General features: G+C 42.7%; 1 protein-coding gene across 5 annotated transcripts in view; it reads left to right on the top strand.

Annotated features, from left to right (window-relative positions):
- The window catches only part of ncor2 (nuclear receptor corepressor 2), a 91,662-nt gene extending 70,437 nt beyond the window's left edge, over positions 1–21,225 (top strand). For 2 of the 5 annotated variants that reach the window (XM_085474797.1, XM_085474801.1), the window contains 25 exons: positions 294–555; positions 1,609–1,773; positions 2,244–2,371; positions 2,499–2,598; positions 2,779–2,889; positions 3,334–3,437; positions 6,018–6,168; positions 6,305–6,454; positions 6,553–6,645; positions 7,181–7,386; positions 7,480–7,816; positions 7,996–8,187; positions 8,338–8,586; positions 9,245–9,379; positions 9,477–9,761; positions 9,853–10,033; positions 10,154–10,536; positions 12,402–12,520; positions 12,732–12,901; positions 13,035–13,169; positions 14,042–14,187; positions 14,290–14,343; positions 17,014–17,202; positions 17,937–18,116; positions 18,207–21,225. In XM_085474797.1, the coding sequence (XP_085330923.1) occupies positions 294–555; positions 1,609–1,773; positions 2,244–2,371; positions 2,499–2,598; positions 2,779–2,889; positions 3,334–3,437; positions 6,018–6,168; positions 6,305–6,454; positions 6,553–6,645; positions 7,181–7,386; positions 7,480–7,816; positions 7,996–8,187; positions 8,338–8,586; positions 9,245–9,379; positions 9,477–9,761; positions 9,853–10,033; positions 10,154–10,536; positions 12,402–12,520; positions 12,732–12,901; positions 13,035–13,169; positions 14,042–14,187; positions 14,290–14,343; positions 17,014–17,202; positions 17,937–18,116; positions 18,207–18,409 (4,428 nt within the window). In that variant the 3' untranslated portion in view covers positions 18,410–21,225. The remainder of the gene's footprint in view (positions 1–293; positions 556–1,608; positions 1,774–2,243; positions 2,372–2,498; positions 2,599–2,778; positions 2,890–3,333; positions 3,438–6,017; positions 6,169–6,304; positions 6,455–6,552; positions 6,646–7,180; positions 7,387–7,479; positions 7,817–7,995; positions 8,188–8,337; positions 8,587–9,244; positions 9,380–9,476; positions 9,762–9,852; positions 10,034–10,153; positions 10,537–12,401; positions 12,521–12,731; positions 12,902–13,034; positions 13,170–14,041; positions 14,188–14,289; positions 14,344–17,013; positions 17,203–17,936; positions 18,117–18,206) is intronic. The other 3 variants (XM_085474800.1, XM_085474799.1, XM_085474798.1) reach the window with 3 other exon arrangements.
- Positions 21,226–21,456: the final 231 nt, after the last annotated feature.

The following is a 21,456-nucleotide window of genomic DNA, read 5'->3' as shown; positions in this document are numbered from 1 at the left end:
CAGTTGTGAATCCTATCAAAGTCTCTCTGCTTACAAGGCTAACACCATAGTAGGTGAAATTGTTAAGTCATAACTGTATAAGATAAGCCAACCAGATGGAGGATAACGAGAAATGAGATAATGACCATTAGGGAAACTTTAGCTTGTCAAGAAATAAGAGATGCGTCTTAGCTGACATGCTTATCAGATATTTTATGTGGCTAACCATATGTCAGCTCCTGGATAGGAGTGGGCTTGTGTTATATGTGTGGCACATATGTAACTCTGTTATTTTCTTGTCGCCCTGTGTGCAGATGCAAGAAGCCTCGGTGCACGGGGGTCAGCAGAGTGGGAAGGCATTACTGCCTCCCCACGCTTTGGCACTGTACCAGCAACAGATCACCATGGCTCATGGGGAGTCCTCCCAGGAGGTCAAGCTGCAACAGCAGCAGCAGTTTCCAGGCCAGCCAGGCAAACAGCAGCCTTATACCCCACAGGCAGACAGAGACAGGGAGGCTCTGCACAGCAACAGCCCACGTGTTCGCCCGCGCAGCCCCTCTGCCGGCGAAAAGGATGGTATGCACACCTCCATCACAACAGAAACTTCTCTTATTGCCTAGAAACTATATTTACCTGCTGAAGTTGCAAACACAAGTTCTTCACAGTTTTAGGTTTTCAGCTTGGATCCTTTTTATCACTGTTCTGTATGACCTTAGTGTCACTCCACTGCAGGGTGTACAGCTTGGTGTTTTATGAAAACAAGATTAGAGGATTAATGAAATTATTTTTTTAAAATGAGGTTAATGAAAATGCAGTACAACATGCTGTTCTAGTTGCATTTGATCTAGTTTTACTTTGTTGGTCCTTGCTACATCCTGTAACCTTGAGTCTGTGTACTCTAGTGTTTAGGGCATTGAAGTGTTTCTGGGACACTCAGGGAGAGGGAACTGATAAATGATCTGGTATTGCTATTGACCCAAAAGGGAATACAGTCTGGTTCAGTGCAGTTACTGTAAGCTTGTTGAATGGACTTTTAAAGGTCCACACAAAGAGAGGTCTTTTATAACCAGCATGTGCACGGCAGCTGTGAACTCCAAAGTCCTTTTTCATTCATTTATGCTAACATAAGGACAGATATAAACATGTATTCCAGCTGATATCTATTGATATTTTTCAGCATTTAATCACCGTGTGGGGGAAGTAATAGTTACAAGTAAGCGCTTGTGGGGATTTAAAAAATTGAGGATTTGATGATTGTAAAAATGCTGTGAGGATTTAATGATCTGTGGTGTGCTTATGTCCATTCAGAGCAATGAGAAGCAGTTGCTGCTCCTCCTGCAGGGATTAAGTAGGTTCATCCATTGCCTTTTAACTTCTCCTCAGCTGGATTTCACTTTAAATATTAGCACTGGGATGGTGTGATTGTATTAAGTAAGGGTACTAATTCAGTGGCGTGTCACTCTGTCTGGGAGGTAGCATGAGATATTCTTTGTAATTCTTATGATGACATTGATGAAGGTGTGGACAGTAGTGTGTTGGTAATGGCCAAAGGACAACTTCTTGGATTAGTGGATAACCATTTGTGTGTTGTTACCTGGTCCTGACTCTCCTTGTGTGTCACTGTTGCAGAAAAGCCCCCAGCATTCTCTCCACACAGTGAAGCTAAGAAGCAGGCGCTCGGCCCTGATGACCCGAGGACCTCTAACTTGGGGCGCTCAGTTCTATCCCCTTACCCTGTGTCCCCACGAGACATGTCCAAGAGCACTCATGACCAGCACCTGATCCACTTCAACTGTGAGCATTCTCTTTACATCAGCGGTCGCCAATCCCCGGGCCTCGGACCGGTACCGGTCCGTGAATCGTTTGGTACCGGGCCGCGAGAGTTGAGGCTCAGGTCTGAAATGTATGGTTTTCAGGGTTTTTATCGGTTTTCGGCATTATTTTGTTATTGTTTTTATCGTTAACTCAGTTTTCCTGGGTCTTTTCACGTGTGTTATGAATAAATCTTCTTTTTTTCGGTACCGGTACTAAGTTTTTTTTTGTTGTATTTATCCGCGACACCTTAAAGGCCGGTCCGTGAAAATATTGTCGGGCATAAACCGGTCCGTGGCGCAAAAAAGGTTGGGGACCGCTGCTTTACATAATCTTTTATCTGTACTGTGAGAACATTTAGCAAATCCATGTCTACTTAACTTGCTTTTTTAAGCCTTTGTCTAAAGATCACTTGCTCAAATCTCATTCTCACAATCTCATCCATCTGCCAGCGTTCCAGCCATCAGGCCACCCCTCACTGCCGCAGGACAGCGGAAGGCTAGCAGCAGTGAGACCGCTCACAATGCCAGAGCCTCCACCTCTCATTTCCTCCTCCAAGCCAGGAGGCTCTATCACACAGGTACAGCACCACACCAATAACATTAAGTAGACATAGTTTGAGAGTAGAAATCATGTAATTGTTTTGATCAGTGATCCTACATATTGTTCTTATGACCATGTACATTTTTTTTTAATTAAATAAACAGGGCACACCAGTACAGCTGCACAGCCCAGCTCATGGGTTGGACCATGGGAAGATGCCCTCCGCACCGATGGGGGTGCCTTGGATGGATCAGAGGAAAGGGGGTGAGTAAATCTGGCTGAGGGGATTGATACTCTCTCATTATTGTGCCCTGCCCCTCTCAGCAAGGTCTGTCTTCAAAATGAGATTTTACTTTCAATGAGACTTTTACCTGGATAAATAAAGGATAATAAAATTGTCCCTATTCATTTTGTTCTCTTTTCTCTCTGTAATCTAATATATAGCAGGTGGTTTTCCAATAGTAAAGCAGGAACAGCTGTCCCCTCACAGCTCGTCCTCCCAAGCTGATAACCTGTCAGCCCAAGGGCCATCTCATGATAGTGCTGCTGGACGTGGTGGGTGCTCTGTCTTTTCCCACTGTTTTACTGCCATACTGATTACAAGCAATAAGCCACAGATTCTGAACAAAGTCAAATCATGACTTGCTTTTTATTCCAACACACCAAATTGGAGTGACTTTTCTAAATGTACTGAATGTAACCTAGGCTAGACTTTCAATCTCTCTCTGTCTGGTCATTCATCTATCTGTTTATTATAAAGTCAGTGGGTAGTTGAGTTCACTGATGTTGGGAAAATGTGAAGATTGAGAGAAACTGCCCAAATCTGTATGTGCAGAAGTGATTGTACTCGGTGATGCTTCAACTTTTTCTTTTCGGGTGGTCTTGCAAAACAGTTTCAAATATTTATTTCCAGTTAAATGCATTCCTCTTTTTTACTCTTAATGTGACTTTACATGTTGGATTATAGTGACAGCTGTCTCTCTCTTACTGTCCTTAAAGCGTCTATTTCAGCTGTTCAGGGGGGTAGTATCACTAAAGGCATCCCAGGGACCAGACTGCATCCTGATTCCCCAATTCCCTATCGAGGCGGCTCCATTACTCAGGTGAGTGCTGACCGCTGAAGTAGTCCTTGTAATATAGCTGCTATACTGGAGTTAAAAATGCTCCAGTATAAAGTTCAAAATTGGTACAAAAGTGGAGAGACAAACTCTATTCAGAAAATAACAACAGGCTTATTTGTATTTTCCAAAGAATTTTACTCATGTAAAGGTTCTTGTTGTTTCCACTGAAAATACTCATAGGCTGTTGGTTTGATGATGTAACCTACAGATAATCCCTGACCACTGTTACAACTCTCGTTGCAACAGTCTCCCATATGTACAGTTTGTTGGGTGGGGCAATCCTCGTGTTTGTTAATAATATTCTGCTGACTCTGTTCTAGTTTGAGTTGTGCATTACAACACAACTGGAAAACTGTTCTCTTCCCCTTTTCGAGGAACCTCCGAGCAACCTTTCAAATTCACTGAACACGCTTATAAATAATTCCCCAGTATGCAGGTTTAGAAGTGACCTGCTTTTGTTTGACATCATAACTAGCACGTACGGCTAGGATCTAAATCAAATCAGTTTCTTAAGTCAAGCTTAAAAGTTCATTTTTGTTCCTAGGTGAAGATATAAGGAGAGTGCTTTTCAAGCGGCGCTACTCCTGTGCAGTCCTCCAAAATCTCAATTGCACATTGCTCGACATAGATGACACTGTGCATTGGTTGAATGCCGATTTGTTAATAAACAGGCTGGGAAAGGGAAAGGAGTGACAGCAGAGATCTCGAGAAAATCAAAGATAGGGGGAAAAAAATACAACATGAAAAGCAAAGACGGCTTCTGCAGGAGTCTTTGTATGTTAAAACTTTGCTCTTCCTTCTGACTGATGGGCCAACAACAGCCCACGGTCTTGTTATGTCACACATTTTTGACACTGCCTCCACCTAGCAAGGTGCATGCTGGCTCCAACTCAATTCCAACCACATGATTGATGTCATTGACCCTTTCGTGTTATATCTCAAAACATGAATTGGCTTTTATTGACTTTAACCTCCTAGGATCTGGTGTCCACATATGTGGCCATCACATTTTGGGTTATTTAGACCAAAATACTGAATTTTGCTCTACAAGGGCCTGATTATCCACTTATGAGGACATTATACTGCTACTGTTCTATCAAGATTTTAAACGAATATGCTCATATGTGGCTCTCATTTTTCTTAAAAACAAAAATAAGGCAAAAAAAAAAAAATCTGGTAATTCTTTGTTTTTACATTCATCGGGCCCCAATATGTCCAAATATCAATGAAAAATTAAAAAAGCATGTAGTGGAAGAGTTCGGGTCTTAGGAGGTTAATATTGACCATGTCTCATATTTCTGTAGGGGAGAATTTTTTTGCAATAATTATCTTTATTGTTTTATTGCCCAGCCCTAGCTCACCATTTCCCCTTGTAATACTGAACTGAAACTAACACTGTTAAATTAAGTCAAGGTTCATAGTGACAGCAGCATGTACAGCTCATACACTGACGGGCCACGCATTGTTAGCAGTACTTCATTGGTTCATTTTGATGCCATCACTGGTTTCTGCTCATAAAGTTGAAGGCTTTATGTCTTTATACCTGCCACAGTCAATTTTAGCAGCCTTCATGCGTCTGAGCTTTGTCCTTTTGATGGAAACGAGAGCAGCAGAGCTGGTTAGAGGTCATAAGGCTGGTGGATTTCCGTGGTGCTGTGACATAACTGCAGCTCTGGGTGGCCCCGTCACCTTAGCAACAGGTACACAATGTACCGCATCTGTTCCCTCTTTACTTTATCTATTTACTCTAGGCGCGGGCAAAACCAGTCATTGATATGCCCACTGTAATATCATATCCAGCTGCCATACTGGCTTCTATCTGCTGTTGTGGATTAGTAAAAGGAGAGATGGCTGAAAGTGTAACATCTCCATTGTTAGAGGGATACCTTTTTAGTGTGCAGGCTACTGTTCAGTGCACGAATCCATATAGCATTGATGCCTCTTCTTAAAGGGTAGGTGCGGGTAACTTAAGTCAGCGCCATCTGATCCTATAATAAGAAACCATGCTAGTCTGGCCTCGTCCTTCCTCAGTGTCTTCTTGGAAAAGCTGCATGCAACACAGTAACAATGTTCCCTAAGCTACTACTTTTCATGTCCACTTTAGTGACGTGACTCAAGTTGTGTGAGTGGGTTCACTTGATGATTCCTCTGAAATGTTTAACCTCAAGCTGTACTTATTTTTAACTTAGTGTTTTCCTTCTTTGACATAGTTGAGTCTGATTAGACTCAAGAACAGTCAGCTTAAATTTCCATAGATGTTTGTTCACTTGTTTTTCTTGTTGTTTTTAATTAGTGGAGTAATTGTAAATAACAGTTTAACACTCGTGATATAAAGTTTGTCATTTCCGTAACATTTTTTGTTATGACGTTGGCACTGTTTAGTTTTACCGAAATGAGGATTGTTAACCAAGTCTGCTTGTAGTCAAGGTTGTCTGCTGTCAGGCTTCACTGTCATTTGTATATCAAAATCCTAATCAGACTTCTTCTTTTTTTTTGATTCTCTGTTACAACACACTGATGGTACAAAGTACAGGTCTCATTTCTTCTTTTTGTTTTCCACAGGGGACGCCGGCTGATTCGCTTTATAAGGGAACCATAGCGCGACTAATGACTGAGGACAGTGCCAGCCGAGTTGAGAGGGAGCGCGATGAGGCCCTGTCTAAAGGACATGTGCTCTATGAGGGCATTAGTGGGCACATTCTTACATATGATCGTAAGTAGCACTTGGCCGTATTGTCCTACTTTTTGCTGTGTTGCTTTTAGTTAATCTTAGAAATAATATTGATTCAAATTGCACATACCTTAAGAAATACTGTCAGTATATTTACTGAGATCTTTGTCATTTATAGGCTCAGCATCCCAGACTCCTAAAGATGAGGGCCGAGGTGGAGGGCAGTCTGGGGAAATCCTGGGCCTCAAGCGTCCTTATGATGTAATGGAAGGAGGCATCTCGAGGGGACTGCCTATGAGGGAATCGTTGTCTGCTGCCAACTGTGAAGGTAACAGATGACATATAGAGGTTTGACTTTGATTGTTTATGAAATAACTCACCATAGTCTTACACCTTACCATTCCCTCCTTGGTCCCTCCACCTCAGGACTGATTGGACGAGCCATGCCTCATGATAGTGACAGTCCCCACCATGCCTCTTACAAGGACTCTCATCACATCCGTGGTTCCATCTCACAAGGTAGCAAGCGGTTTACTTCCAACGAGATTTTATTTTGAATTCTCATTTCATCCTGGTGAAGTACTTAAAAAATGTCCTCAAGCAGAACATACATTAAAGGAGAATGTTAATGTAGCCTGTGTTTTTGGCGACCCCAGAAAAGACTGATGCTGCTTTACCAGTCACCATTGGTTTTGTGATGGTGCATGGTTAAAGGCGTAACAGGTTATTGATTGATGTAGTCCGTGTTCTCATTTCATCTGACTCCACTCCCAGAGCTCCCTCCAGTGAACTGAAAGCCACATTTTTCTGTTGTTTCTTCCTTTACAAAGAAATGGATAGTGCTAGCTGACCTGAAGTTATTTGCCTAAAGAGCAGCAAATTAAGCAGATCTCGAACCCCAGATTATTCAGCTAAGCTTATAAAACCTTTGTGTCTGTCGCTCATGTTTCTTTATCCTTTGGCTCACGTATGGCTAAATTATGAAAAGAAATGAGAACACTAGGCTTCCTGCTCTTGTTTGAAGATCAATAATAGTCATATATTAAAATTTCAGGTATACCTCGTCATCTAGATCAGGATACCTACATGAGGAGGGAACCTAAACAGATGAAAAGAGAGAGCCCCCCACCTCGTGGGCCTGGCTCTTTGTCTGATTCTATGAAAGGCCGAGAGACCATAGTGAAGGAGGCTGGGCGCTCTATCCACCTCATTCCCAGGGAAGAGCTCCGACAGCCTGGAAAGGAGGGCATCATTGTACAGGTACACACTAAAGATAATGCTAATGACACGTGTAGAGACAATCAAACACTTCATGCTTGCTAACTGAGTTAATTCCCATTGTGGTCTCTGAAGGGATCGTCCATGAAGCAGGAGGTGGCTAGTTCAGGGAAACGTCATGATGTCCGCTCCATCATGGGCAGTCCCTACCACGGTACACAGTCACACCTGGAGATGCGTACTGAGAGAAGCCGATATGAAGACGCACCTAAAGGGCGCCCCAGTGCAGTGGTCAGTACAGCTAGTCCCATATCGCGCTCTTCTCCACTGACGCTGGGGTCAGAGCAGGGTGGCAAAGCCCATCACAGCCCAGTGGGCTACGATGATAAAGGAGCCTTAAGGACACCTTACCCTGGATCCTCACATCGTAGCTCCCCACTGTCCAGGGAGGCAGGTCAAAGGCAGCATGAGGGTAAGTATATCACATGCTAAAATGATTGAGAGTTTGTAATTTAAACGAAAAAAGAATCAAGAAGTATATGAAAATGCATAAATCGTGTATATGTGTGACAGGCATGTAAAAGAGTTGTTCTGTACTAAAAATTATTCTGTTTCCTATTAATTTTTTTTGTTTTTTATTTCCCCCACCAGTTTCCAGTAAGAATCTGACTCAGGAGCGTAAAGCCACACCAACCCCCAGAGAGATGACTACCACCAAATCACCACTTTCCACTCTTCCAGATCAGCAGACCCTGTTTCCGAGTCTGGGACATGAAATGTACCGTCACATTTCCTTAGCTTTTGATCCTGCTGCAATGGGTCGTAGTATCCCAATCGACTCAGGTACTGTGTCCATTATAGTGTGTACATGTTGCCCCCATCCTCATTAGAGAACAGTTTAATCATCTGCAAGGCATTTGTGTGATAATGTGATGAGAGTTTTACTCCAAGTTGAGTGACTTCCTGATAGATCATCTTCTTGTTTATACACAGCAGCATACTACTTGCATAGGCCCCTTGCTTCCGGCGCTCCATACTCTCCCCACTACCCCTACATCATCCGTGGCTTTCCTGACACCGCCGCCCTGGAGAACCGGCAGACGCTGCTCAACGACTATATCACTTCTCAGCAGATGCATCAGTGGCCCGCAGCTGCTGCCATGGCTGCACAGCGCTCATCTGACATCATGAGGGGCATTCCATCACGTGACCAGGCTGTCCCCCTGCCCTACCCTCCTCGGGGTAAGGGCAGTCACTAACTGAAAGTGCAGTCAAGTGTGCTGCACCTGCACTACGAATACAAATAGGAGTATGAAACAACAGCAGGGTGGTTGTTATTAATAGAAGCACCTGCAAGCCAAAATTTAATGTTAGTGCTGTTCATGCTCGGAGTTATTTAAATCAATTTGGTGGACAGTTTATTTATAGTCAGCTGATGTACAGTAATAAAGCAGCATTTGATTTTGTCATCACACTCTGTGGGAGAGTCTTATTGTCCTTTATTATGGCATTTTCCACGATTTTCCTACAAAAACAAATAAATATAATAGAAAAAAACTGAACTGCATTAGTGGTTGCTGAAAATTTGTCATGTAGGATGATTGAGGGAGCTGCCAGTCAGACTATTTTCCAATATAACGCATTGAAGGAACACATCTTGACTCATTTATTACTTTGTCTTAGAACACTAGAGCAGAATCTATTAAGGGTTTATGTTTTAGTAATTTGCTTCTGCTTTCCCATTTATCTGTCAGAAATATAGAATTTCACATAGTCAGTCCATCATTTCAGATTTAATAAATATAAATATCACATTCCCTCATAAAACATTTGCATGACTGTTGACAGCCTCTCATTATTTTTATGCCCTGTAATCAGCTGACCCTTCTCTGTCCTCTAGGGATCATCGATCTTTCTCAGGTATCACACATACTGGTCCCTCCCTCTCCAGGGACAGTGGATCGCATCCCTTACATCCCTGGGACGAGCACCGGCTTCCCTGGCAGACCTTACACCACCTCTCCCATCTCACCCGGTACAGTTAATTTCACTCAAGCAGACTCACACAATAAATATGTTGCACTCTTTTTATTTCTAAAGTTCTCTTTCTCTCCCTTTTTTTGCATGTGCAGTTGGCTCCTCACACATGAGCAAAATGCAAGGCACGGCCTCATCTTTAGAGCGTGAAAGAGACCGTGAACGTGACAGGGAGCGGGAGCGTGAAAGTGAGAGGGAGCGGGAACGGGAAAAGGAGAGGGAGCGCGAACGGGACCGTCAGAGAGATCGGGAAAAGGAAAGGGAGCGCGAGAGGGACCGCGAAAGGCAAAGGGACCGGGAGAGAGAGAGGGATCGAGAGCGTGAGAGAGACAAGGGCGGCTCTATTGGAAATGTGGAGCATGCCCCCATCTGGCGACCAGGTGTGGAGAATATGGTGTTCTTCATTTTTATTTAAGTTACGAATCTAGTTTGGAATTTGCAAAGTTATACGAGTCTGTTTCTGCTACTTAGGTACAGAGCACAGCTTGTCAAGCAGCAGCAGCAGCGTAAGACCTGCGTCCCAGCCGCACAGCCACCAGCACTCCCCAGTGTCGCCTCGTACCCAGGAAAACGTCCAGCAGAGGCCAAGTGTCCTGCACACTGGGGGGAAAAGTCTTTCTGTCAACGAACACTCCGGCTCATCTGTGTTACGGTAAACTGAACTTTAACACAGAAAATTTGAATAAACAGATAAAAAGTTGTACGCGCTTTTTGTTTGTTTGTTTGTTTTTATAAATACAATTCGCTTTTTTAAATGTGTTTGCTTTGTTAGGTCCATGCCCTCAGGGTCATCCCACTACCAAGCTTACCCTAGCCATCTCCAAAGGACAGGTGTGCTTTCTGAGGCCTACCCAACTGCCATGGATTTAAATGCACCCAAAGAGCAGAGTCGCGATGCAGGCAAAAACAGGGGAGGTCTACCCAAACATTTTCAGGACCAGCATGGCCCATCCAGTAAATCTGACCCCAAGCTGTCCAGCCCCAGCCCAGGTGGACTATACCCCGGGTCTTATACCTCTGCTTCAGGCCGTCCCCAGCACCTACTGCCTCTGCAGTCAGACAACCCTCCTGGCCGTGGAGAAAGCGGTACACCTAGTAGGGAAAAGACTCAAAACAAACAGATGTCCATTCAGGAACAAGAGCTCCGATCACTCGGTAAGACCACCATGACTGCGGCCAACTTCATAAACGCAATTATTATGCGTCAAATTTCTTGTGAAACGGGGATGCCAGAGATGGGCTCGCTTGTTGCCAGCAGCGCCACTAATGGTAAGACGCTCTGGATCCCAGGGGTCCCCCCTCATCACCCAGACCCACTCCCCCGTCAGTGTGTGGCCTATTGCACGCTGTGGTGGTTGGCATTATCAGATCAGCAGAATTCATTTACATTTTTGTTTCAATGCTGTAGTTTTTTTTTTTTTTTGCCTTTTTTCCCCAGTTTCTCCCTTTTATAGACTTAAAGTCCACCAAGGGTGCCCTCTGGAAAGCCTTACTTCTAGCTTTCCCAAATTGGACAATACTTGATTAGATTAAATTTTTAAAAGAATTTGGCGAGCTTGAATGAGTTTTGATAGTGTTTTTGTGAAAACTTGATTTTTCCAAGAAGATCCTAGGTGTCCTTTAAGGTAGCTAAAGCTGGTGGGACATTTAGGTTGAGCATCCTTTGCTGCTTATGTTCATTTTATTTCCTAAGAGGATGTGACTTGAATTTAACATGTGGCACCCTCCTCCCTGTCATTCGGCTGCTTACATTAAGAAAATATTTCACCACAGACAGTTAGATCATCAGAGTAGTATTTTTATACCCTCTGTTCAGTAAGACTGCTGTAATTCAAACATATGTAACTCAGATGAAAAAGAACATTGAAATAGAAAATTGGTCTGATAGTTTCATTAAACAGGAAAAGCATTACCATCCACCAAACTCACTCCCTGGGGTCCCAGAGTGCACCAGTGTTGCAGAGAAGGCAGGTGGGAAGGGGAAGTAACACGGCAAAGACTGGAGACACTTTCAGCGAATCAGGGGGAGGGGGTACTACAGCTTCTGGCCTTCCAAATCTGTGCATGTTCCTGTTTTACTGCTCACTGTAATCTATGCTGATTTATTTAGGTTTTCTTTTTTTTGGATGTTGCGAGCTAATGTACTCGAGAAGCATGCTTGTCAAAGCTGATGAGATGGTTGAGCTAGATGACAACACCAGGATGATGTTGTTCACAAAACAGTAGATGGATCCACAGAGAGAAATACAGGTGCTTATAAAGCTGCTGCTGAAATGAACCCAGTCTCTCATGTGTTTTCTAGCTAACAACAAAAGGCAGAGCTTGCTGTCCCCACAGGATCACTCATTCCCTCTCTGGGATTCACAGAGTCAATCCTGGTCCCCTCTTTCAACTTACATCATCCTCTGAAATGAATAATGTAGTGTAAGAGTTGTGTAAGAAAAACACGTAGCGAGATATGACACACAAAGGACACAAAGTCTTGAAATCCATGTGCTGTAGTGCTCTCGAGAGCTTACAGGGAGAATGTTTTAGACCCTCGACTGAATGGAGTTTCTGGAGTTAGGTTTTGTACTCTAGTATGATAGTAATAGCCTATTTCTATTCATAACATGCAGTACACACTTTTTAAGTCCCTCAAGTGATATAAAGGAGGATGTAAAAGTGTCTTTTTGAACTTCTTCATTTCAGTTACTGATGCAAAACCTGTCAATTTTAGCACCATTTCTGGTCAAAGATGAGTTTGCCAAGGCTGTATGCAAAGTGTGCACTGAAAATATCTTGAGACCTCTTCACACTTACTCATATTTAGATATATTTTCTTTTTCTTCTTCTTCTTTTATTTTTTCCAAAGCTTGCACCTTGAGCCTACAAAAGTCTGGATGAGTGTAGAGACATCTCAGGAAAAAAAATGCTTGTTTTCTTTAGGACATTCCAAAGGTTTGGAATTATGTCACCTTAACCTGAAAATCCAAACTAATTTTTAAAGTGTGTGTGTGTTTTCTGGATTCGACTCTTAGCTATGACACACGGTCTTTACCGTTCTCCATCTGAAGAGAGACTGTCTCCAGGCCAGCAGCCCCAGTCCCCTTGTGTCAAAGGCAGCCAAAGGGTGGTCACTCTGGCACAGCACATCAGCGTAAGCCCTCTCAACTACTGCATAAAATAATCTAATAATTAGAAGTGCTTTATAAAAGAAGTTGGCGTTTGTATTAAAGCAAATGCATGCATGTCGAATGTGTTTAGTTTTCTTTAGAGTAAAATAAAATCCTTACACACGGGTCTCCTGATAGAGTTTATCTCAGACAGTGTTGTGTAATGTCTGATGTTGATAATCTTCACCCAAACAGGAGGTGATAACTAAAGACTACAGGCAGAGCCAGCAGCAAAGCTACCACGGTTCTCCTGTCCTGGACTTGACCCGTCCACCCAGTGCCTCCCAGCCCCCTCCCACTTCACAGGAGTCTGCTCAGGGGACCCGCTATGCCGAGGGACCTGGTGGAGAACGCAACAGAGACCGGTAGGAATCTCTGTTGGGTGCAATTAGTGCATCTAACCTTTTGTCTTATCTTAAATAAGTGATAAAAAGATTTTTATGTCATAGAATATATGTAATGGATAATCAAAGTTATGATATTCATGCTGTTTTCCAGATCTCCACCTCAGCCTAAAACATCACCTGTCAGTGTTTCTATTGACGGCATCGAACCGGTGTCTCCTGCTGGAGCCAACTCTGAACCTGAAGTCCAGAGAGGAGCCTCCTACCCCAGCGAGCAGGGAGAGCAAGGGTAAGTTTGGATTTGGGTTGGAGCAGCAGCATGAAAATCAAGAGTCCGCTCCAAAAAGTCCATTATGAGCACAGTTTATTTACATTTAGCACCACTAATTAGATTATTTCACTGAGCAAATTCTGTAACACAATGTCAAAATTTAGGTCCTGGTCATGAAATAGTAGCCCACTGTTTTATGCTTGCATATATACTGTACCTGTCACATGTGTATGTGTAGTTTAGTCATGTTTAAAGGACAGTGACAGACTCTGACATTGGATTGTGGTTTCCGGAGTTTGTGCTCCAGATAACAGAGTTGCTTCTGGGTTAATAAACCTACTTTTTTATTTTCTTCAGTCAGAGAAATAGGAAACTTTAATGATTGCGTATCTGTTTGGCAGCCTTGTTGCACTGAAAAAGTTTTTACAACCGAAGTGGGTGGCATGATTGTCACGTAATCCTCTGGGCCATAAATTGTGATTGCCAGGTTTCAGCATTTATTAACAACTGATTGTGCTGTGTTTCATCTCTGAGGTAGGAGAAAGGAGGAGCTTTAACGTCAATAAAGAGCATCTGCTCCTTGATAAGGTGGCATGACCTGATGCCTTGAATGTAGCACCTTAACTGTTTAGGAAATTCTCAGTATAGAAGGCAGGTACCACAGCTGAGTACAAAAAATGTGGGCTTGTCGTCACAGCAGTGCACACCAGTAGATGGTTGGATAAATGAGTGTTTTTTTTGTTGTTGTTGTTGTTTTGGAAGTTTTTTGCAATTTTAAAATGATGAAGCCCTTATATTTACATGTGTGCTTATTAAATTGTCTTGTCACAGGAGTCGGGTTAGTTTGTGTCTGTGTGCATGTTGACATCATAGTACTTTCTCTTCTACAGGATGGGTTCCCACTCTCCTCCAAATGCCTCCCAGCCTCCTGCCTTCTTCAGCAAACTGACTGAGAGCAACTCGGCTATTGTGAAATCAAAAAAACAGGAAATCATCAAGAAGATGATTTCAGTAGTGGGAAGTGAAACTGATTTCAGTAAGTCTGACATCAGGACTGGTCTTACCGAGTGCTCAGTAGTAAACAATGTTATTCTAATTTAAATGGAGCGTAAATAAGAAACCCTGTTTACACTTTCAGATGCTGGTCAGCCTGGAACAGAAATCTTCAATATGCCAGCATCTACAACTGCAGGTAATCATTTAAGCCACATTGCTATTAATAAACAGCAGAACAATGAGCGAACGTTTAGGCCGAGATACCCGTGCCTTCTTGATAATAATGGATCGGCAGCTTTACCTAAGAATTGCATAACTGGCATCATCAACAAACAAAAATAACTTTGCATTTTCATAAAGTCAAACATTCAAAATGCAACTTGCGCTTGATCTTCCTTTGTGTGGTTAATACAGGGTCTGCAAGAGGCAGATGCTACATGAGTGTGAAGTAAAATAAATGTAGAAAGAAATCAGTCATGTTGATATTGTTGACCAAGTGCAGAAATTTCATTTTAGCTCTGTTTTGTTTGAAAAACCGGTCTTTGTACTTACACAACTACACCACATTTGATTTAGGTTTAAGAAGATTGATGTCCACCACCTTGGCAGACTTTAATCTGTCATGGATCACAGCTATCAGCTGCTCACTGGGGAACAGTGCTAGCTGCATGTTTTCAAGTTCTGCTCAAGTGTGCTGCAGGTGCAGTGTAGGCTTGACTTGGTCTCCTACTTGTTAGATATGAGAAAATGTATGAGAGCATCTATACATGTTACCTTTACAGTTTAAATTCCTCCTACAGTCTCACCATCGGTGAGGAAGCGTTAGCTAACAATCCATTTCTGTGTGCAGACACAAAGCTCTGATTTGAATGCTAGCTTTGGCTAATTACCAACCACAGTACTTAAGACTGTATCAGCAAACTGTGCTCTTGGAGACTTGTACTGTTACGCAAAGTCAGTTTTGTGTACTTTGGCACATCACAACCGTGCAAGAGGCAGCCACGAAAGTTTGAAGACGTGCAGTTTAATGCACCGCTAGAATCAGTCAAAGATGGGTGTGGTTGGAATGGGCACATGTCTGAGAGCATTGTGGGTGGTGGTGGGCTCCATATCTCTGTGAGACGATCATCTTCTGCAGTTTTATGCTAGCCTGTGAATTCCTCTGTTGCTTAACTTGAATTTAAACACATAGTTTTCATATAACTGGGCTGACAATTATGACTCTGTTTACTGTTTCTGAAAGTGTTTAACAAAACAAACAAAAAAAATCCTGAGGTTTTTTTTTGTTTGCTTGTTTTTGCCATAGCTGCAGTTTGCAACTGAAACAGTAGTGGACTGAATGAATATGTATTTGCCGTAGTTTCCCTTTCAGAGCACAATATTTAGGAAGGAGATGATTTAAACTAACCACAGAAAACACTTTACTGCATCAATCTTTAATGCCAGGGGAGGAAAGCATGTCTTAGTTTGTGCCTGACATAGCTGTGATATATGACACTAGGAGTGCTAATTTATTTGGAATGCAAGTGGGAGATGTTGGCAGTATTGTAGGCACAGGTGGATTGTTCAAGAGTGTGTTGCCTTTGCTTTGGCTCGGTCCTGCAGAACGTTTAGACCTGATCCTCACACATTTCTGCTGTGTAAAAAGGCTGGTATCTTAATGTAACTGAGCCAAGCTTGAAGTGAGCTGTTAGGAGGAAAACATTACCTGATATAAGAAGTATACATGACAGAGATGTATTACAGGCAGCAAAGGTACTTTTAGCAGTAACAGAGTTCAGGTTTTGTCATATTTCTACAGAATTCAGTGCATAAAGAAAACCTTTAGTCAGCACACCTTCATGTATATATACTCCTCTCTAGTAATCAGTCATAGGATATTCAGATTTTGCTGAACTCCAAACATTACCTGTCAGGTTGTGACAGAAGAGCACGCTTTTATATCAGGGCAAATATTTCTTCGGCTGTCGATCTCTGATCTAAATTGCCGTGCTGTTACTGAAGAGGAACACATGCTTGAAATCTGCGCTTATACTCTGTGTGCATTCCTTGCTCTCTCAGCCAGTCTTCTAGATTTTGCAAATCTATCACGAATTTAAAAGGATGCTTTGATTCTGGAGTAATTTTTTGCACTAATTTTGTTCTCTGAGTCAGTTTGGTTCCAAACAGTGCATCTCCTGCCATTTCCTAAATACATTTTTAAGGGTTTTTTTTGTCTTTTAATCTTGAAGATAAAGAACAAGTTTTAGTAAGTCCATTAGAAATCTAAAACCAGGACAGAGTTGGAAATTGGCTTTAGTAAACGCTGAGTGGAGTTTTCTGGTTTCTCCACAGTCCTCTGCGCTCTAATACAGGTGCTAACAAGTGTGAACTGAAGCTGCTCAGTGGTTTTAAATTTAACAGGTGTTTTGCATAGTGGCCTACACCAAGGCTTTGATTGCTCTTTCAGTAACGAAGGTTCTTGTTGCCAGAACATTTATTTTTAACTTAACCTGGTTTCACTGCCTCTGCTGGTGTGTGTGTGTGTGTGTGTGTGTGTGTGTGTGTGTGTGTGTGTGTGTGTGTGTGTGTGTGTGTGTGCGCGCGGAGAAGAGGCTGCAGCTCAACCATTTTTTTTAATTTTTATTTATTCACTCAACGCTACATCTGTAACTGAATTTAAGTACAAGTGTGAAACACTCAGGCTGGTGTATACCAACAAGTAGAAATCCTGTATTTTTTGATATCTTACTCTATTCACTGCTGATGCTCTTCGTCCTCCCTAACAGCGTTTTTACATATTTTTTTACTTTTCTGACCATTTTGCATCTCACTGTTGTGATTTTCGGCCAACTATTAACCTTTATAATGATCTCTTCTTTCACAGTACCTGTAAACATCCGCCAAAACCCAGCCCCAGAAACGCCTGGAAACTCAATAGGCCTGGAGGCCATTATAAGAAAGGCTTTGATGGGCAATTATGATCAATCTGAGGAGCGCTCTCCATCCAACGCTGCTACCCCGCTGAGCTCCGGTTTGTCTGCAGAGGGGCGAGTTGAAGACTCTTTGTCACAAGGTGCCAACACTTAAGAAACCTTCATACGTTATCTGGTTTGGATTTGAATCCAAAGGTTCAAATTTTACACCTACACTATATTTTTATAGAATTTGCATCCGTGCCATCTGATCAATGGCACCTTGCACTGTCCTTGTATCATGTTACCTAATGTTTGGCATATATATGGAAATCTCTGTGGCCAGCATTTCTATTTATGGAGTGGTGTTTCTACTTAAACAGATGTCTCCATTTTAACAATTGGTCTAACATGCTTCTCATCTATAGTAATAAATATTATCAGTTAGCTGAATTATATGATCTGTTGTGCAACCGTACCGAAGTGTATTTTTGGGTTAAAGCAAGTTTTAAGTCATAAAGGAAGCACTATGGAGTTCTCTGTTTGTTGCCTAAAAGTTACGAAATCAACTGGCTGATTCAGCATACACATCACACATGTCGATGCTCTTGTCATTATCAATACACTGATTGCAACCCAAGAATAGAGCAGCGGTGCTTGGTAATTTTCCTGAAATGACACGGTTTAGCTCTGTCTGTAATCTTGTTTACATTGATTAAACCTGCTCCTGAGTACGTTAGGCGTTACTGATGTGTTGCTGTGACAAACAGAACCATACACGTAAACATTAATGTTGGAAGCTATAGTTTATGTGGCCAAAGGTGGCTCAGAATAAGCATCTTTAAACGGAGTATACTGTAGACTCAGATCGGCGCTTGATCTCCTTTGTTTGCAGGAGGCACAAAGTCCTCGAAGGGTAGTGGACGCTCTAATGGGCGCAAGGCAAAGTCTCCAGGACCAGGGCTTTCAGGAGGTGAGAGACCTTCCTCAGTGTCCTCGGTCCACTCAGAGGGAGACTGCAACAGGCGAACCCCGCTCACCAACCGTGTCTGGGAGGACCGGCCTTTGTCTGCAGGTATAAACCTTTGTGACACTGATTTCATATGAGATCCTGTAGGTGCAGTGTGAACACTTGCTAACAACTCTTTGGTTTTGCTCTCTGCAGGTTCAACACCAACTCCGTTTCCATGCAACCCGCTGATCATGCGTTACCCCAGCGGACCGATGCCTGCTCATTCACCCTCCTCTGGCCAACAAGGGAGCCAGGGACCAGGGTCCGGACCCGGACAGGGTCGCCCCTCCTGGGGGGAGGAGGAGCACAAACCTCTGCTTGTGTCTCAATACGAGACCCTGTCCGACAGCGAGTGACTGGAAACGGCAGATTAAACAGGACCTGCGTACGGTCACTCACCTCCACAAACACGGCATCCGCAGACCTTCCCACACCATTCCAACACGTATTTCCTCCATCAGTCATCGAGAATGGATCGCGGCGTCCTCTCATGCACCTGATATGCCAAACAGCGACGAAGTGGAGCACTGCTGCACCCCCCGTGCATGCATGTGTGCACGCACGTGTATGTATGTTTGCGCTTACATGTTATGCATTCACTCCAGGACTGCTCCAAAGGACAAATCACTTTTTCTTTTTTTTTCTTTTTTCTTCTTAATTTACTACTTTTCCTCACTGGCCTTATCGATATACACACATGGACCTCCACCCTTTGCGGGTATCCTGGTCTAATGTTTTTACACTTGTGTGGAGGGGACTGAGATTGTGTCGTTGGTCCGGTCAGGAGGCCGATGACTGCTGCTCTAGTGACAGATGATTTGACCTGAGAGCAGCGGCATGCACACGGATGACCCTCTCGTATTTCTTCATGGTGAACTCCAGGTGTACGTGGCTTGAGCACTGCTACCACTACAAGAACACATGCGAGGGTGGACAGGAGGAGAATCGACGTGTTTGTTTTTTCCTTGGGTTTTTTTCTTTTTTGTTGGTTTTGTTTTTTTTTTTTTACTTTAAATTCTGTCAGTCCAGTCCTGTGTTTGGTGAGCTGAGACCTTTAGTACATTTTGATGGTGAACTTTTGATGGTGTCATTTTGTTGTAAGGATGTATCTTTTTTGCGGGGGGGGGGGGCGCAGGCAGAGATTGTTATGTGGGTGGGTCATATCATTGGTTTACAGGGTAAACATGCTGTTCGTTGCTGATGTCGTCACATAGTGGGGAGGGCCCTGGAGAAAAGGCAAAGCCCTAGTTTGACTTCAGGAATCCATGTGCGGAGAGATGATTTGCCAGATGGATGGCACTGAGACAAGTGACACTCTCACTGTTTTTTTTTATTTTATTTTTTTTATATATATTAACCATGTCTGTGTTTGTTGAAACGGTTTTTTGGATATTAAGCACTTAGTTGTCAATCTGTTCACAATGGCATTTAAGAAATTGTTTCCTGTGTCAGGTGGGAAAAAATAATGGACACAAGAACTGCGTAGAAAATCCCACTGTGGAGGTCTCCTTCAACATCTGCTCATTTTGTTCTTTGGTCTTGCCACCTCTATTGTGTAGCTCCCCCGCACTCAAAGCGACAATCACATTTCGGTGATCGATGACTTAAGCCGCTTCGAGCCAGTTTGCAGACCAAACTTAAAGCTGCTTAAAGGCGAATTCCACAGCATCACTCGAGTTTCCTTGCATTAAAAAAGGTGACTTTAAAGAATTAAAAAGGAAGCCATCCTTCTATGACTCTTGGTCCATGGCAGTGTCGGGTTCCTCTGGCCTGCTAGAATCCCGATCTGACCTCTGACCTTTTGCTGCCCAGAAGAGGCACTGAGACTCGACTCCTCATCCAGGCAGATTTTGTACAGTTATGAGATATTCTTAGTGTTAAGTGCCATTTATTTTACAATATACAGTACTCAAGTGACGCACAATTTTTCTTTTTAGCCCCCACATGCCGGGATTTATACTGTCCACACAGGGAAATGTAAAACAAGAAACAAACAAAAAAATAAACAAATGAAACATCTTTTTTTCCTCCCTTCCCAATCCATCACTGCCTTAGCTTTTAAATGTTTCACTCATTCGATTTGTACACTAAACAAGACAAAACTGTGTCAAACGACTGCTTACCTGGGCCTGCATCAGACGCTTTCTTAAACAACAGACCTATGACAAATTAATTCAAGTGTACTTCATTGCAGCTCCTGAGTTTGTACGAGTCAGAGGAGGTGGAGGGGCGAGGCGTTCAGAAGCATCCTGGTAGTTTTTACACGACGATTTCTCACAATTTTAGCACATTTTCGTGCAGCGTTTTAAAGGTCACCCTAACTCTGTAAATTGATGTGAAAAGCTTCTGTTTTTCCTTCCCTGCCTGGGACTGGGAAGCAGCGGCAGTAAGCTCGTAATACTCGCAACACAAACATGACTGTTATAGGACTACCTCCTCTCCCTCCTTCATCCTACCTTGTTGACGGTGAAGCATCTAGCTGGCCTTACCTGCAAAAAGCTCATCTCAGCTGTGTTTGAGGTCTCTTTCTTTTCTTTCTTTTAGTTTTTATTTTAAAGTTTTTTTTCTGTCAAGACTGATGGATGGTTTATTTGATCAGGCACGGCAGAAACAGTTTCTGCGTGTATATCACTTATCCACTGATGAAATTTAAGAATGTGACGCTAAACAGACTAAGCCATATCCAGCTGTTCCCTGACTAATATGTTTTTTTGTTTTTTTTAAGTATACTAAAAATTAATTTTAACATGTATCCAGTTTGTTTTTTGTTCTCACTGTTTGTTCAGTGCACGCCTGTTTCATTTGGAAACCAGATTAATCATTCAAACCTAAAAGGACAAAGGTGATTGCTGATGGTGTTCCCTGGACTGTCCAGTGGGGGGGGTGGGATAGGGAGGGGTGGGGGATTGACAAACAACACATTGTTCAACCATTTTGTGCATTTTTTTTTTTATTATAACCCACTGTATAATAGCAAGGATTGTATATACAACTGAAGAGATGTAAATATTTATGTGGCTTGCTTCAAGGTTGGTATTACAAGAAAAGAAAGAAGACATATTCACATGGTTAAATTCTACATGCCCACCAGCAAGCTTTGTGGATAGCAGTGTAAAAATGAAAAACAAAAGAGACACTGCCTTAATGTTTAAATAAAAAGCTTATTGCCATTCATGGTCTCAGTCTTGTTATTTATTGGCAGGGGCTTTGATTGAGGGGCTGCCATTTTCCATTTGTACTTATTACTGGAGCCTAAAGTAATGGCGGTTGATTTACAGCAGGGGGCGGTACAAGCAAATATTTCAGTTGCATGTTGAATGTCTTGTTGTGAGGTTTTTTTTTTTCTTCTTCTTTCTTAAACAGAAGAATTGAAGAAAATGGGTCGAGCTGCATTTTAAATTTA

This window comes from Copadichromis virginalis, linkage group LG12 (genome assembly GCF_057382275.1).
Source record: "Copadichromis virginalis isolate Kocher_CV1m ecotype Utaka linkage group LG12, C_Virginalis_male_GT1.1, whole genome shotgun sequence".
Taxonomy (NCBI): Eukaryota; Metazoa; Chordata; class Actinopteri; order Cichliformes; family Cichlidae; genus Copadichromis; species Copadichromis virginalis.
This window is presented reverse-complemented; position numbering and strand designations above follow the sequence as displayed.